The following is a 14,774-nucleotide window of genomic DNA, read 5'->3' as shown; positions in this document are numbered from 1 at the left end:
GTGAAGATACAAGTTAAGGAGAAAAGTCTGGAAGAGATTTCCCCCTCTTAGCCCAAGAGGAAACCAACCCTGCCATGATGACCTGATCTCCGATTTCTCACCTCAAGAACTGTGAGTAAGCATCCTTCGTGTGTTTAGGTGATTTAGTATATGGGTTTTGTTAAGGTATCCCTAGAAAGTCTGTATTGAGTTTCTCCGCCTGAGGGTGGACATCTTCGATTAAAAGAACAAGACACTTGTAAGTGCTACAGATACTGAATATTTCTCTGCCTACACACTTCACGCTTGCTCTTTGGGCCATGGCTTTGGAGAGATGGAAAAAGAATGGCTCCACCTGAGGAGACAGAGGAAGCCAGATTCTTGCAGATTCAACAGCCACAACAGGTAACTCAAAAGCTGAGCCTATACATGCGTTCAAAGAAGATACTCCCAAAGTAGGGTGAGTCACCAAAGAAACCATATATATTATTGGAGGTTTCGTAGGATTTTCTTATTTTATTAGATAACAGCACACATCAAGTTTGTTTGTGTAAGCTATAAGGCTTTAGTTTGAATAATCTATACCAATATTTAAAGCAAACTAAATGATGAAAATCACACAGTGTGCATTTGCTTGGAGTATGCACACTGATGGGTGGCAAGAGAGAGATGGGTAGATCCAGTAAGGGAAGTTTAAACTGTCCAAATTTACAGATGCAAAAATAAACGCTCTTTAATTAAGATCACATGGATTGCGTGGTGTCTTTCACACTGTGGCAAAAGATGAAAAGCTGTAAGGCAAAGTGTGGAAGATAAATGTTTTTTATAGAAGTCCAGGCCAAATGTTGCGAGGTTGAGCAAATGCTTGATTCCGAAGTCTTTGTGAGTCTTTCATTTTTATTTTGGTTTTTATTTTGGTGGTAGGAATCAAGCCCAGGGTCTTACATGTTCTAGACATGACTTCTGCTAAGATACATCCATAGGTCTAAGAATTATTTTAAAATATAGATTTTAGTACATGTGGGGCAGACTGTAAGTTGTCTAAGGTATGAAGCCACATACGTACTTTCCAGTATAAGAATTCTCCATGTTGTAACAATGTAATGCATTCTCCATGTTGTGTGAAGGGGTGTGGCACTCCCTTACAGGGCAGATCAAGGGGAAACATGGACACTGTTGCTTGTTAGCATTCCTAGGATATATTCCAATGTGAGAAAGTTATTAGCTCAGTTCTAACCACTCTTCCCCTCACGTGTGCATGTCGGAGGGGTTTATTAATAGGGCACAATATGCTTCTCTTTACACTGCTAGCTTAATCTGCTTCTGTAAAGTGTCCAACACATTTACAAAATTAAGAAGTTTTCACACAAAATTTAACTATATTTTTATGTCAGGATTTGATATTAGGCATTAGATTTTTAGCTCAAAATGAGTCTCCTTGAGAAGAATATTGCATTTAGTGAAACAACTCACATAATTGCTTAACTCATTGACATAGCAAAATGGGATGACATTTGCATATTTTTATAAATCTCGTCAGTGAGTATTTTATATTCTTAAGGATTTTTATATTCAAGAAATTAATAGATCTGCATATTATTTAAATATTTTAAATATAACATATAACTAGTAATTTTAGTTTTCTTGAGTCATTGCAATTTCATTTTTTTAAAATATTTATTTATTATGTATACAATATTCTGTCTTTGTGTATCCCTGCAAGCCAGAAGAGGGCACCAGACCCCATTACTGATGATTGTGAGCCACCATGTGGTTGCTGGGAATTGAACTCAGAACCTTTGGAAGAGCAGGCAATGCTCTTAACCTCTGAACCATCTCTCCAGCCCCATTGCAATTTCTTGAGATTGTCATAAGCAGAAAACAGTTATTGGCTCAAGTAAAGAAATCAGTCATAAAAAATAGATTTCTTTTATTTAGTTTCAGTGATGGGGACTTAGAATGTTGGAGACTGAATACAGTAGATTTTACCTATGTAGACTATCATAAAACATTGATTATTCTGATACTTAGTCTTTAATTCGCATTATATTTGTTAAATATCTGATATGTATCAGCATAGTGTCATTATGTTACTGCAATACATAAGGAAAGAAAGAAACAAGGTAATTCCATCCATATGTCTTTAAAGACCCTATAGATGGAAAGAGTATTAAATAATAATTCACTCAAAAGTGCATATATGGAGTGTTGTACAATTAGAGGTTGAAAGGGGCTTCCCTGAGTCTGAGTGAGATATACAGTAGCTTCTCTGATACAGCAGTGAGAGGGGAACAAAGAGCACAAGTCAGGGAGGATGGGGATGGGAAAGGATGGGGATGAGAGAAGAGTGGGAGGACTTGCAGGGGGGTGGGTTGACCACACAAATCACAGACCATGGTGGTCTTTGGAGACAAGGTTAAGGAGCATGGCCACGACGCTACAGTAACGGGAAGCCACTGGAGGATTATACTCCAAAGAATGACCTAATCAGATTCCTGTTTTAGGAAGATCACTATTCATCCCTGTGGACAGATTCAAAGTTGGAAGTCATGACTAGCAGCAGGAGTGGTCAGAAGGCTGGAAAGTAACCATGGCTGCAGCTGTACTGTGGAAGATGCAGAACCACTTCTGGAGATTGTTGGGAGAAGCATCTGACAGTGATGACTGGTAGAAAGATGCCTTGGTCACGGGAAGTGAAGCAAGAATCACTTACCCCATGTTTACGTCTTTAGCAGAACTATGAGAGACAGGCAGCAGGGAGACAGAAATTGACATCTCGGAAGGTATATGTTAGCAAACCGAAAAAATATTGACAAGTGGAACTATAACCACAAATAGAAATGATTTTTGCTTTATGTGAACGATGTCCATTTTACTAGAAAAAATCTTTAATATCACTAGCAATTTGAAGTGTTTTTCAGGACCTATTTGAAAGCAGAAGTTTAGAATATTAATAATTAATATAACATCTGCTTATTGACGACAGATAATGGGATCGCTCTTTAGGGCTGGTTCACATCGCTACTAAAAGCTATGCTATTTCTCCTGGAATAAATGGACATTCTGGGCACATCTGCATTTGCTCTGGTTGCTGTGTTCCTGGGATTTCAAGGATGCTTGTATATATTTCTGATGGATGAGTGAAGTTTATTCAGTCTCTAACTGTGAATTAAATATGCAGCTGCGGGAAGTGTCAGCAAAGTCACACAAAAGACCAGATTCACTGCTGCTTTGCTACGAACTAATTGGTGCCTGTGTCGCATTGCGCTGATGTAAAAGGGCTTTGTGGGCTTTAAAATCCCTTTTTCTTTACCTATGCTGAAATCAAGAGGGCAGCATGGTTACACGGTAGATACAGGTGGCTGAATCGATCCATAAATACACTCTTCTCAAACAGCTCAGTCTTTTCTATGTGTCTGCTGTGTGATAGTCCTTGGCTGCTCATCATCCAGTCTAGTACACTGCTAAAGAATAGTCAGACAGCTTAGCTTAGCTGACCCAGCTGCCATCATAGAATTCTATGATGCCCAGAATATTTTTAAATACTTTGAATAGTATTATATTTGCTTAAGAAAAAAAAATGTCCTCTTTCTATGGATTTCTAGAAAAGGAGTTGCTAGAAAACAAACTACCCTTTATGAAGTTTACCTCCTCTTCTGGTAAAACCAGAGGCGAGACTCCGGTAAGAACTGCCATTGCCAAAGGTGATAGGCAAGAGGCAGGAGTTGGAGGCATGTTCCCCTACTGGTTATTGCACATAATGGCTATGAGACCTGTTACCAACAAGACTGATAATCTCCCAAAACTCTACAGATAACGAAAAAGTCCACCCCAATAATTACCGCTGTGAAGAAATTATCTTATTTAATTCTAATTCTAAGAAGTAAATAGGTCTTATTAGAGAGCCTAGGATCACTTAACCACATATATTTGTTGGTCCTCCTCAAGGTCATAATGTCAAATCTGAGTTCATATCTACTGCATTTTTTTTCATTTGAAGGGCAATTTATTATCTTTGAGTTATACTTTCCTCTACAAAATAAAGCACAGGAATATATATAGATAGCATGGGGTATAGTGGTGATAAATCACATGCAATTTTTAGTCTGACTGCCCAGGTGCTCAGTAAGTATCCTCTGAGTAGACGTTGCTCTTTAATTATTTTCAGGATGTCATAATTTCAAGACCCCGATACCCCAATGATCAAAAGAAACAAGAGGAAATTAAGTTATTGATGTAGGAAACAAGGTAAGACCACATTGTCCTTTCTCTCATCCTGGGTTCATAGTACTTTTTATAAAGAATTTGTTGCCTTTATCTCAAAATATTAGGCCATGAGTACCAGTTATATAATTATTATGATAAAATTTCAAGTAAATAAGACAATATGAACTTTAATTCACTGATATAAATGTGCATCACTACCAAGTTCACCTAGTAGTTATTGCATAACTTGGCTATTAGACCTGTTACCAACATGGCTGGAAATCTCCCAAAAGTGCTACCCATAACAAAAAAAAAAAATTCACCCAAAAATTGGACTTAGGACCCACTCAACACAAGGTACTAGAAACCTAGATATCTTCCTGAAGCTAGTGTAATTGTGGACTTTAGAAAATAATCTACTAACATCACTTTGCTAAACCCGCATAATTTCTTACTACATTCTAAATCTTATCCTTATACCCATAGATAAAATTGAGTGTCCTCCCCCGCATCAAGGAAGCTTCTCTTTATAGCAAATGGAGATCATCACAGAAAATTACAACTAGACACAATGCAGAGATCGACAGGCAGTGGGGATCCCAGTCCCAAAGGATAGATCTATATCACAGTTCCTGTATCTATAGCTTACGGAGCTGCATGAAAGATGCTACAGAAAGACTGTGAGAGCCAGAATGTCAGGAAGTCTGCTATGACACGGTCTCTCCTAGAAATGACTGTATAAACGAGGCTAGAACACTGACAATATTAACAGATACGCTAATGTGAGGAGGAGAAATATCACAGGCTCCCATCCTTAGACCAAAAGAATAGAAAACCAGTGACTGAGGATACAGGGAGAATTAGCCTCTCCAAGGAATGAGCTACCTTACTGTTTAACCAAAGAAGTTGTCCCTGAAACTATCTACACACAAACAACAAAAGTAGACACTTGTAGGTTGTATTTATATGTGTGTGTGTACAGAGACTATTAATTTGACAGTTGGGGGCATAAGAGAGGTGCAGTAAGGGTATCTTAGAGGGATATATGAGGAAAGAGAAGGGGGAACGGATTTAATTTTACTTTAATTTAAAAATAGCAAATTGGACAATAGCCTCAACCTCAAGGTGGAAGCCCAAGATTAAAGTGTGCTGGAAAACTTTGTGAGCCCAGGCAAGCTGAGGTTTGGGATTTTGATGAACTTAAATAAACTTTCCAAGTTGGTTTAGCTTCCTCAAAATATTTTTTCTCCTCGTTTAGTTTTATTCATTTTTCATTTAAAAATTCCTTTATCTTTAAGAAACAAACATTGGGGTGTCTTAGTATAAATAAGAAGCTCAGAGCTCACTCCAAAACCAAGCAATTTATTTAAGAAGTGTTCAATATGTCTTCATGTTGACAAGGTGCACACAGCTTATAAATGAGTTCTTTGAAAACTACAGAAAACTAGAAACCTTCTTAAACACACACACACACACAAAGAAAATTCCTACCCCAGGACCTTGGGAGTACTGCAAAATCAGTCAGGTAAGGGCACCTACCCATTTGTGTTTCTGAGAGCAGGAGACTTCACTTTAATAAGGTTGTCCAAGTCTTGGCTGTTTAAAATAGTGAAAGGGGTTGGATAAGTAATGGTAATTGGGTTATGCTAGATCAATACAGCAATAGTAAAAAACCCATTTCATACAAGGAAAGCAGGTGAAACCATGAGTTAGCAGCTTTACTCTTACTACCTTTGTCTGGTCACTGCAGGATTCCCTCTGATGATGCCATCCAGGTCATGGTTTCTTTCAGCAGAATAACAGAAAAAATATGAGTTAATAATAAAGTTATTTTAGTAAGGACAATGCTTTAACTCTACCTGGAATAATAAAACAGAATATTCTTCCTGACCCAAACTCATTAAAAATCAGTTTTATTACCTTTGATTGTTTTCAAGAACAGCGGGATTCACTTTGATGAACTTATCAAGATCTTGGTGTCTTTAAGGAGAAAAAGACAAAGGTATTAAGGTTAGAGACGATAGGGTTCAGCCGCATCATAAAACCTCTGTGGGAGGGAAGGATTCTGTTATGTGATCCGTTGTGGGGGAGAACTGCAATGGAATCTTTCCCACCCAACACAGGACACAAGACTCATGCTCAGGAGAACTTGCTGATCCCGCACTGTATTTCCAGAGCCATCTACCAGGGCAAGCTTCTTCTGCGTGCCACAAGGCATATCTAAGGTGTAACACTCTTCCGTCTTTCACCATTATGAAGGCAAACTTATTCTCAAGCCTTTGCCATTTTAAAGATCTTATTAATATAGAAAATAGGAGCTCAAAAGCTGAGATGCCCTACACAGAAACCTAGCTAACAGATTTCCAGCAAGCCATCAAAATCATGACGTAATAATGACTGAAGAACTGAACTGAACTTGGTTGCTCACTGTTAAATTAGATGAATGCTCTATAAACTGCCCACTCTCCTCTTGGCGATCCGCTCTTTTGGATTTTTTTTTTCCTTTTTCCTTTCTCAACTACAAAATAGCATTTACTTACTTATTTATTCATTTTTGTGCTCAGGTATTACTTAGTTTTGTCATGTGGAAATGAGGAGTTGGGACCCCGGACACTGCCTATTGCTCTGTCTTCCCTAACATCAACCGCAGGAATACAAGTGTTGCTGCATGTAATGTTTATTACAACAGCCTTTCATTTCATTCTTCTTTTTAAATGCAACTCGCTGAGAATACATTCTATATTCAGCCAGCAGTACACGGGGCTCCTAAATGCAATATATTAAACTGACAACCTATTATTGTCTTAGCGTAACATCTCTCTGCCCTGGTACATAATTAGCTTTAATCTATGCTAATTGCCTGCTGTTAATAAGATTGAGTATGACGACCGAATTCTCTTTTTGGTGTCCAGGCCTGTAATTATCCCTAACATGCAAGCAAATGACACCTAGTGATGGCTGTGAACCCTGGAGGTGTTTAGTGACTAGTTACTGCCTCAGCAACAGCAGAACTACTATCTGTCTTTCCTTAACTTTCTCCGGGACCCGGGACAAATCACTTAACCTCTCTGGGTTCTTATTCCCTCTTTTCAAAATGGATTCAGCTGGAACGGTGGTATTCAAAACGTTCCCATCAACCGGGCTAAGATTTTCCACATTTCCCCCTCCCCATCAGTAAGGCTTAATGAATTTTATAGGAGTCAACAGACTTAAAAATGGAAATTGTGAAAACATTCCGAAGACTCTCTACAAAAAGTACATATATAGATAATTTGAACTGTTTATAATCAGAGACAAAAAGCGAATTTAATTGTCTTAGAGAAACTACTTAAAGGCTTATTAAATTTAAATCATATCTGTTTTGTAAGCCCAAGCCCTACAATAAACAAAAAGCCACTGTCCCCGCCAAAATGCTCCTTTACAAAGAGGTAAATGCACTACTCATGATACACCAAATGAGGAAGCATCTTTGTTTATTCCATAGCTAGTGTTAATACTGTTTAACTTCAGAAACAAAAGCCTAACATTAATGCTTTGCAAAGCAAACAGAACGTGCCAGCTCTTGTGCCAGCTATGTCCCTCCCTCCCCTTCTTGGGTGGCCCCATCTTCATTTTGCTTAAGACTAGGAGAAGGCCCCACTATGTACAGTGCTCTGCTGTCTGTGCTTTGCTATGTCTAAATACTGAAATTAACACCGAAGTTTCCAGGTACATATGAAAATAGTGATATTTTAGGAATTTCATTCGATTTTTCCATAAAATGGGTATGGTGTTTATATTCATATTGTGTTGAGTTAAAAAGAAAGAGAAATAAATGATAATATTTTTTTCTTACCCAGCAGTAGGTTTGACAGCTTTGGAACGCGTAGTAATACGATCATCAAGACCGTGTTGATAGCTAAGACAAAGTAAAAGAAAGAGTCAAAGTCAATAAAAAAATTTGTATGTGCACACGCATACACATGCAATGGGAATATGGAATAAATAAAACATGTTATAAAGTGTCTATCTCAGGTCACTAATTACTTTTGTATTTTGCTTTGTTTCCAGACAGGGTCTCCCTACACCCTTTGTAGAGCAGCAGGCTGGTCCTGAATTCTAACTTCTCCTACCTTTCCCTTGAGCTCTGAGAATACATGGGGTGGCTATTACCAACGATTAGAAAAAAATTCACAAGGATTAACTCACTTCCTGGGGGCAAATACCCAAGAAATGCTGAAGGCAAACCAAATTTGAACTCTGAACATGTGTCATTCATACTCCCTCCTTCCCCTGGCTATCCTTCAGATGGAACTCAGGACAGTCACAGGTGAAGACTGGGCTTTTCCCCTGAGCATCCTTCAGATGGAACTCAGGACAGCTGCAGGTGAAGTCTGGGCTTTTTCCCTGAGCATCCTTCCTCCCCACCATGTTTGCAGTTATTCCTTCCATCTGCATGGTCCATACCAACATTACCCTCACAGCCGCTTTATGAGTGATAGCTTAGAGTTTCTCTGCCATGCTTTGGTTAACTATTGCTCCAATATATAAATGGTCTTGATTTCTCAAGAACAGAAGTAAGTTCAATGTTGTGCAAAAATATTCTAATTAACTATAAACCTGTTACAGTGCCAGTTTTCTCACACGTCATTTAAATATTAATCCTTGTGATTATGAGAGATGCAAAACTGATATTCTTCAGTTTATTCATTTTATACAAATAACTTATTAACTAATAATTTGCAGTATGAGCCTACTTATGTGATTACTGTGTCACAAGGAATTTCTCAAGTAGTAATTACACAGAATTAGCATCAGTATTATCATCTTAAACAAAAGTATAGTGAAATAAATGGAAGCAAAAATAAAAGAAAACCCAGTCTAGTATTTTACAAATCAGCAAATCAGGTGCTCATTTTTTATTCCCGCCTTTTAAATATCTTTAACCAGATAAGCCTACTCCTTCTGCATAAATTTGAGGAAATTTTTGTTTGTTGGTTTGTTTGCTTAGGAGGTCACCTTGGTCAGAATGTACAAGTCCAGGCTCCTGAAGTAATATCTGACAAAGTCAACTAAGAACAATCATTTTATACTTCTCAACCTCAATATCAAATCAAATTCATATTTAGTATTTGAAACTCCATCAGGACTTGAATCCTCTTCTTAAATAAACGTTATTATGTACAATTTACAAATTAAAAAATCACACACTGAAACGAACCAGACACAAAGTCTATGCATCATCACCATGGATCCTCTACAGTTAAAATGGCCTCTCAGAACTCAAGCCCAGGCGCTCTGCTCTCAACTTTACACTTTGACTGTAAAGTGTTTATTTGGTCTTTAAATTCAGGGCCTGACAAGAGGTTTTATTCTTATTTGGGTTTTGAAAATCTCAGGACAACTTAGCACTGAAGATTCAGACTCAGGATGACAACGTCTTCAGCTTAGCCTTACTGTGATGGAAGCACTTAGGCAAGGCAGGGCAGCCGGCTGTTTTTAAGACGTTGCTTCAACTACAGTATGAATTGAACCACCTCTCCCTTCCAAATACAAACTATCTAGGCCAAGGGTCATCTGACTAAGGCCACCCAGGATACATTCCTCCTGCTTACTGGTTTTATAATAAAGACTTACTAGAACACAATGGGTAACACTTGGTACACAAGCATAAAGGCTGTAATTTGAACTCCTAGGACCCGTGTGAGAGGCTAGGTAGGTAAGACGGATGGCGAGAGGACTGACAGATTTGCCAGAGCATGCTGGCTACCTAGAGAAGCTAAATTCCAGCTGGACCATGAGTCAGACCCACACATAGATCCACAAACATGAGAGGACAAATGCACACACATGCACGCATGTGCACACACACACACACACCACACACATACACACACTGACTTCCTAACTTTAGAGCTGGTTAGGTTTTACAAGAAAAGAAAAAGGGAATAAATGGAAAAGAGGAGGAAGATGGGAGAACCTTTTGCCATCTTCAACCTTTATTTCAGCTGCTTTGTGTTAAGAAATCCTTTTAGGATGCAGCCTTATACCACGGGAATTCAGATTCACTTTAAGCACCAAGCATGGAATACAAACGCTACATTGGAATGAGTTCACCTCTGTATTTCAAGAAATTCCTGATTCCCACCTCAGTCCACAGCCAGGGAAGCCTGTGTAGTTCCAGGCTCAGGACCAGCCTGCGGGTTGGTGACATAACTGTTTCTGTCTTTGCATCCCCTCTGAGGGATGTCTCTAGGACCGTAGAAAGTGTTTCTCGGACTTTCGAGAGTGAAATGGAGCAAAGGAGAGAGAAAAGTTTCTTACCCTTGGTCAGCTCTGCTGGTTGTGGGCGCAGCTTTGATGAAACTGTCAAGATTTTGATTCCTTAAAAATAAAGAAGAAAGAACCTTATTAATTAAGTTACATAAAATGGTTGGAATTATTTGTTAAAATTGATATTTTATTATAAAAGATTTACTAAAACCTTGACACCAACCATTTTGTTGAAATTTAGTAATGGAACTGGTTCTGGAAGTATCCAGTGAACAGACAGCTCTGGTTCCTTATTTAATGACAAAGCCAAAGTCCAAATAAACTGACCAGTCCTGACGAGTCCAAAATAACACCTAGCCTCACTGTGGGTTCTAGCCTACCAGGCTCTTCCCTCTTCCACACTGTCCTTCTGCTAAAAGGAGCGAACCAATAACAAGGTTTTCGGTAATTATTGAAAAACAACTTGAACAAATAATCACAGGTACCATCCCTGGAAATCACCTGAGCAAAACCTCTAATGTCTCAGACATGAGGGGACAGGGTTGTCACTTCAGTCGGGATCAGTCAACTTAACTGATGACTTCATTACCCTCATAATTACTGATGGGCATGAACCCAGAAGGAGGAGCATATTAAATCTTACCCTTGAAAACTGATTAACGTCTTTGGAACTTTAAACAGACAAAAAAAAAATCCACTCAATAAAAATGGAATTAAATCAACTGGTCATTTCACCTTGAATCTTATGAACCTATATGTCCTCAAAATAAATTTTACTATTAAGTTTTGATAGAAATCAATACTGGTCTAAATCTTCAGCTTACAGGAGTAAAGTTTCAGCCTTAGAACAAATCAGTGCTATGATGGCTTCCTTTTCCACTTATTCTCAAAACAAACCCTAACATTAGGACACGAAGGAGATTGTTTTTCATTAGCTCATTTTGGAACAAAGCAATGGTTTACCCAAAAACTTATCCTGCCTTGAGAAGCAGCCATGCTAAGCCTGTAGCCACAACTAAATGGTGTTTTGATAATAATCTCCATCTACAGCACTTTTGTTTTAAAGGGATCTTATAACCATTATTCCGCTTGATCCTTCTTGCTCCCTGCTGCCAATGATAGAATAATCCCGTGACCCTCATGCTGTGGCTGGCCAGCTGCTGCTCAGCATCCATGGGACTTGCTCAGAACCCCATCTATTAAGCAATGAGATTTTGACTTTCTGGTTCCACATACTCCAGCTTTTCTATTCATAAGTGTTACTACTGATACAGCAAAGAAGAGAGCTAAGACATAATTCTCTCACCCATGGTTACTCTTGTTTACTTCTGGGGTGACTTTGATCAGGTTGTCAAGGCTCTGGCCCCTTTAAAACATTGAAGAAATGGAGAGGTTAATAACTAGTAGAATGAAACTATTAATTAAGTCTCAGAAACAGTATAAACACACATTGAGACCATGCCAGAGAGTGAGGCAATATTTTAATCTTGCAGATATTGTCAACCACTTCCAAGTATATAAAACATTTTTTAATTAGACCATACATTTGCCCCATAGAACATTCCAGAAAACATTCTCTCTTGGTAGCAACCTCCAACATGTGTAAAAGAAACTTTTAAAATCTACATTTTGTGGATATTTTTAGCAAGTTTTCTATTACTAAACTGCATTAAGATAAATATACTAATTTGTTTAAAATGCACCATATACAACCTGCTATCTATTTCTGGTAATGACACATTGCAGCTGATTGTTTTAGAAACAAATGGTAGGCCGGGCGGTGGTGGCGCACGCCTTTAATCCCAGCACTCGGGAGGCAGAGGCAGGCGGATCTTGTGAGTTCGAGAGACCAGCCTGGTCTACAAGAACTAGTTCCAGGACAGGCTCCAAAACCACAGAGAAACCCTGTCTCGAAAAATTAAAAAAAAAAAAAAAAAAAAAAAAAAAAAGAAAGAAAGAAACAAATGTTAGAAAAAAAACTAAAGTCTATTGACTTCTGAAATGGACCAAGATGCAAGCCATATTGGCTGAACTATGAACTCCACAGTTGCTGGAAACACTTGAGTGCTTGACTGTTGGCCTTAACTACACGCCTGCTTCTGATCTTCCTGTAACGATGCCTCTCCTATTGCATATGCATGTGCTTTAACATACATCTCGCCAGCAAACATGCCTCTGATCTACAGAGGGAGCCACATGGGGAGAAGAGCCTCCTCGGAAGCAAGCCTCGCCACTCTCCCCACACTTGATGACCTCACAGAGATGTCTCTGAGGTTTCATTTACACAACATCAAAGATACAGTGTTTAGAAGCAACCCGATGTGGACCCAAGTTCTGCTCCAGCTGTCTCAAGATGTGATGCTCAGACTAAAGACAACAGAGAAAATATGTGTACTCTCGTTATGACGATAATGAAACAATTAGCCCCACAGAAACAACTGCTGTATTCTACATTCGCCTTTGATGTTTTTCACCTAAAGCAAGCCTATGGGATTTGAATCACATGGTCCTAGGGAAAAAATTCCAGGTTACAAGTGGAAGATTTTAGTGTTCAAATAAATAATAGATCAGCAAGTGCCACAAGCCCTTCCTTAGAGAGTGTCAGTTGAGGAGTTTGCTTCATTATATTGTGTAGACTTCAGTCTCTTTAGACATTAAATGAGCCCTAAAAACTGTATAGGGCTATTTAAAATCCTATTGCATAAGTCAATAAGAAAAAACTAATTAATGTGGTAATCTAATTATTATAATGATATACTATTTGAAGTTAAACTGGGCGAATCATTGCCTCATGGTGTATGTATCATCAGTATTTATATGTTCTTGCAGTCCACCAATAGCAAAGACCAATGATCTAGCCTCTGCCGAGTGGTGGGGTAGATGTGGTCCAAACAGACCGCCAGACTGGGGACAAGCAGAACACAGACAAACACCTAAGTGGATGGCACAACTTTCAGATAACTGTATATGCTGTACTTTAAAAGTGTATTTGGTGTTTGCAATGCTGAGGACAAGTAAGGGTATGATTTAATCACATTCAGCCACCAAAAGTGACCTATTTAAAAGGAAGGCCATATGGTGGCAGCACTCCAGAAAATGGGCACAGCATGTATAAATGCCTTAAAACAAGAATGAGCCTGAAATACAAAAGGCTGATTGGTTGAGTTGATAGGACTTTATTGAAAAACTAAAAGGTTATCTCTAAGCGTTAGAATTTTATTTCACCAGAGATGGAAAAACAGTGAAAGCTTTCAAATAAAGAAGGAAGCATGCTCTCTCTCTCTCTCTCTCTCTCTCTCTCTCTCTCTCTCTCTCTCTCTGTGTGTGTGTGTGTGTGTCTGTGTGTGTGTGTGTGTCTCTCTCTGTGTGTGTCTCTGTGTGTGTGTCTCTTTGTGTGTGTGTCTCTCTCTCTCTGTCTCTGTGTGTGTGTGTGTGTGTGTGTACATGTGCATGCATGCACACATGCCTGCCAGAGGTTGATCTCTTGTATTTTCCTATATCACTCTTCATTTTTTTTTAAAGAAAAGAGCTCCTTACTTAATAAAGAGCTCACTAATTTGGTAAGACTAGCCAGACTATGCCCAGGGATCCTCTTGTCTCTACCTTCCTAGGGCTGAACTTGCAGGACCATGCTGCAATGTCTGACTTTTTCAAGGATGCTGAGAATTGAATTTAGGTTCTCATGCTTAGTTACTGACAGAGTCCCTAACTATATACTTAAAATATCTAGAGTCTCAGGATGTAAAAAGTCAACTAAAAGTACTGTCTTTAGAAGTCCATAGAAAGCATACACATACAAATACACACATTTCACATGTGCTCTCACACATGGACATAGATTATACATGTACTCACATATACATACACAAAGGAACACACAATCACTATTTTTATATGTACAATAACCCACTTGTACAAAATACATACATGCACACATTCACGTACATGTCCACATGCACACATACACAGGCACACATCTTCACTTGTAAGCATACACATGAGCTTATATAGGAAAACACACATGCAAGCAAGCATTTGAAAGATATGCACATTAGCACATACCCATTTTAATATAAAGAATGATAAGCCTCAGTTTAAAGTTTTTAAATAAATATTAAGTAGGAAAATAATTTTAGATGTCAAGATGAACTAAATGTATGTAGACTGTCTAGACCATTATAAAAATATAATTAATCTGAATGTTTTTCTATCACTAACTTCTGATTCATTTTTTATATCTAGCATGTGTTGAACACGAGAGTAGTGTAATTCCTCTTTAGTAGGTGAGTATGACGGCTAGTTTTATGGCAACTTGTCGCATGCTAGAGTCATTTTGG

General features: G+C 38.5%; 1 protein-coding gene across 1 annotated transcript in view; it reads right to left on the bottom strand.

The window, feature by feature from the left end:
* The window catches only part of Scel (sciellin), an 81,318-nt gene that overhangs the window by 15,711 nt on the left and 50,833 nt on the right, over positions 1–14,774 (bottom strand). Inside the window, exons 17-22 of the mRNA XM_041675598.1 lie at positions 11,744–11,803; positions 10,489–10,548; positions 8,021–8,083; positions 6,106–6,165; positions 5,917–5,970; positions 5,725–5,781 (exon numbers count right to left, since the gene is read on the bottom strand). Coding sequence (XP_041531532.1) covers positions 5,725–5,781; positions 5,917–5,970; positions 6,106–6,165; positions 8,021–8,083; positions 10,489–10,548; positions 11,744–11,803 — 354 coding nt within the window. The remainder of the gene's footprint in view (positions 1–5,724; positions 5,782–5,916; positions 5,971–6,105; positions 6,166–8,020; positions 8,084–10,488; positions 10,549–11,743; positions 11,804–14,774) is intronic.

The sequence above is a fragment of the Microtus oregoni genome, unplaced genomic scaffold (genome assembly GCF_018167655.1).
Source record: "Microtus oregoni isolate MIOR12 unplaced genomic scaffold, Mior012 000001F_ref0000356, whole genome shotgun sequence".
NCBI lineage: Eukaryota > Metazoa > Chordata > Mammalia > Rodentia > Cricetidae > Microtus > Microtus oregoni.
The sequence above is the reverse complement of the archived record's forward strand: the minus strand, read 5'-3'. Positions and strand labels throughout refer to the sequence as shown.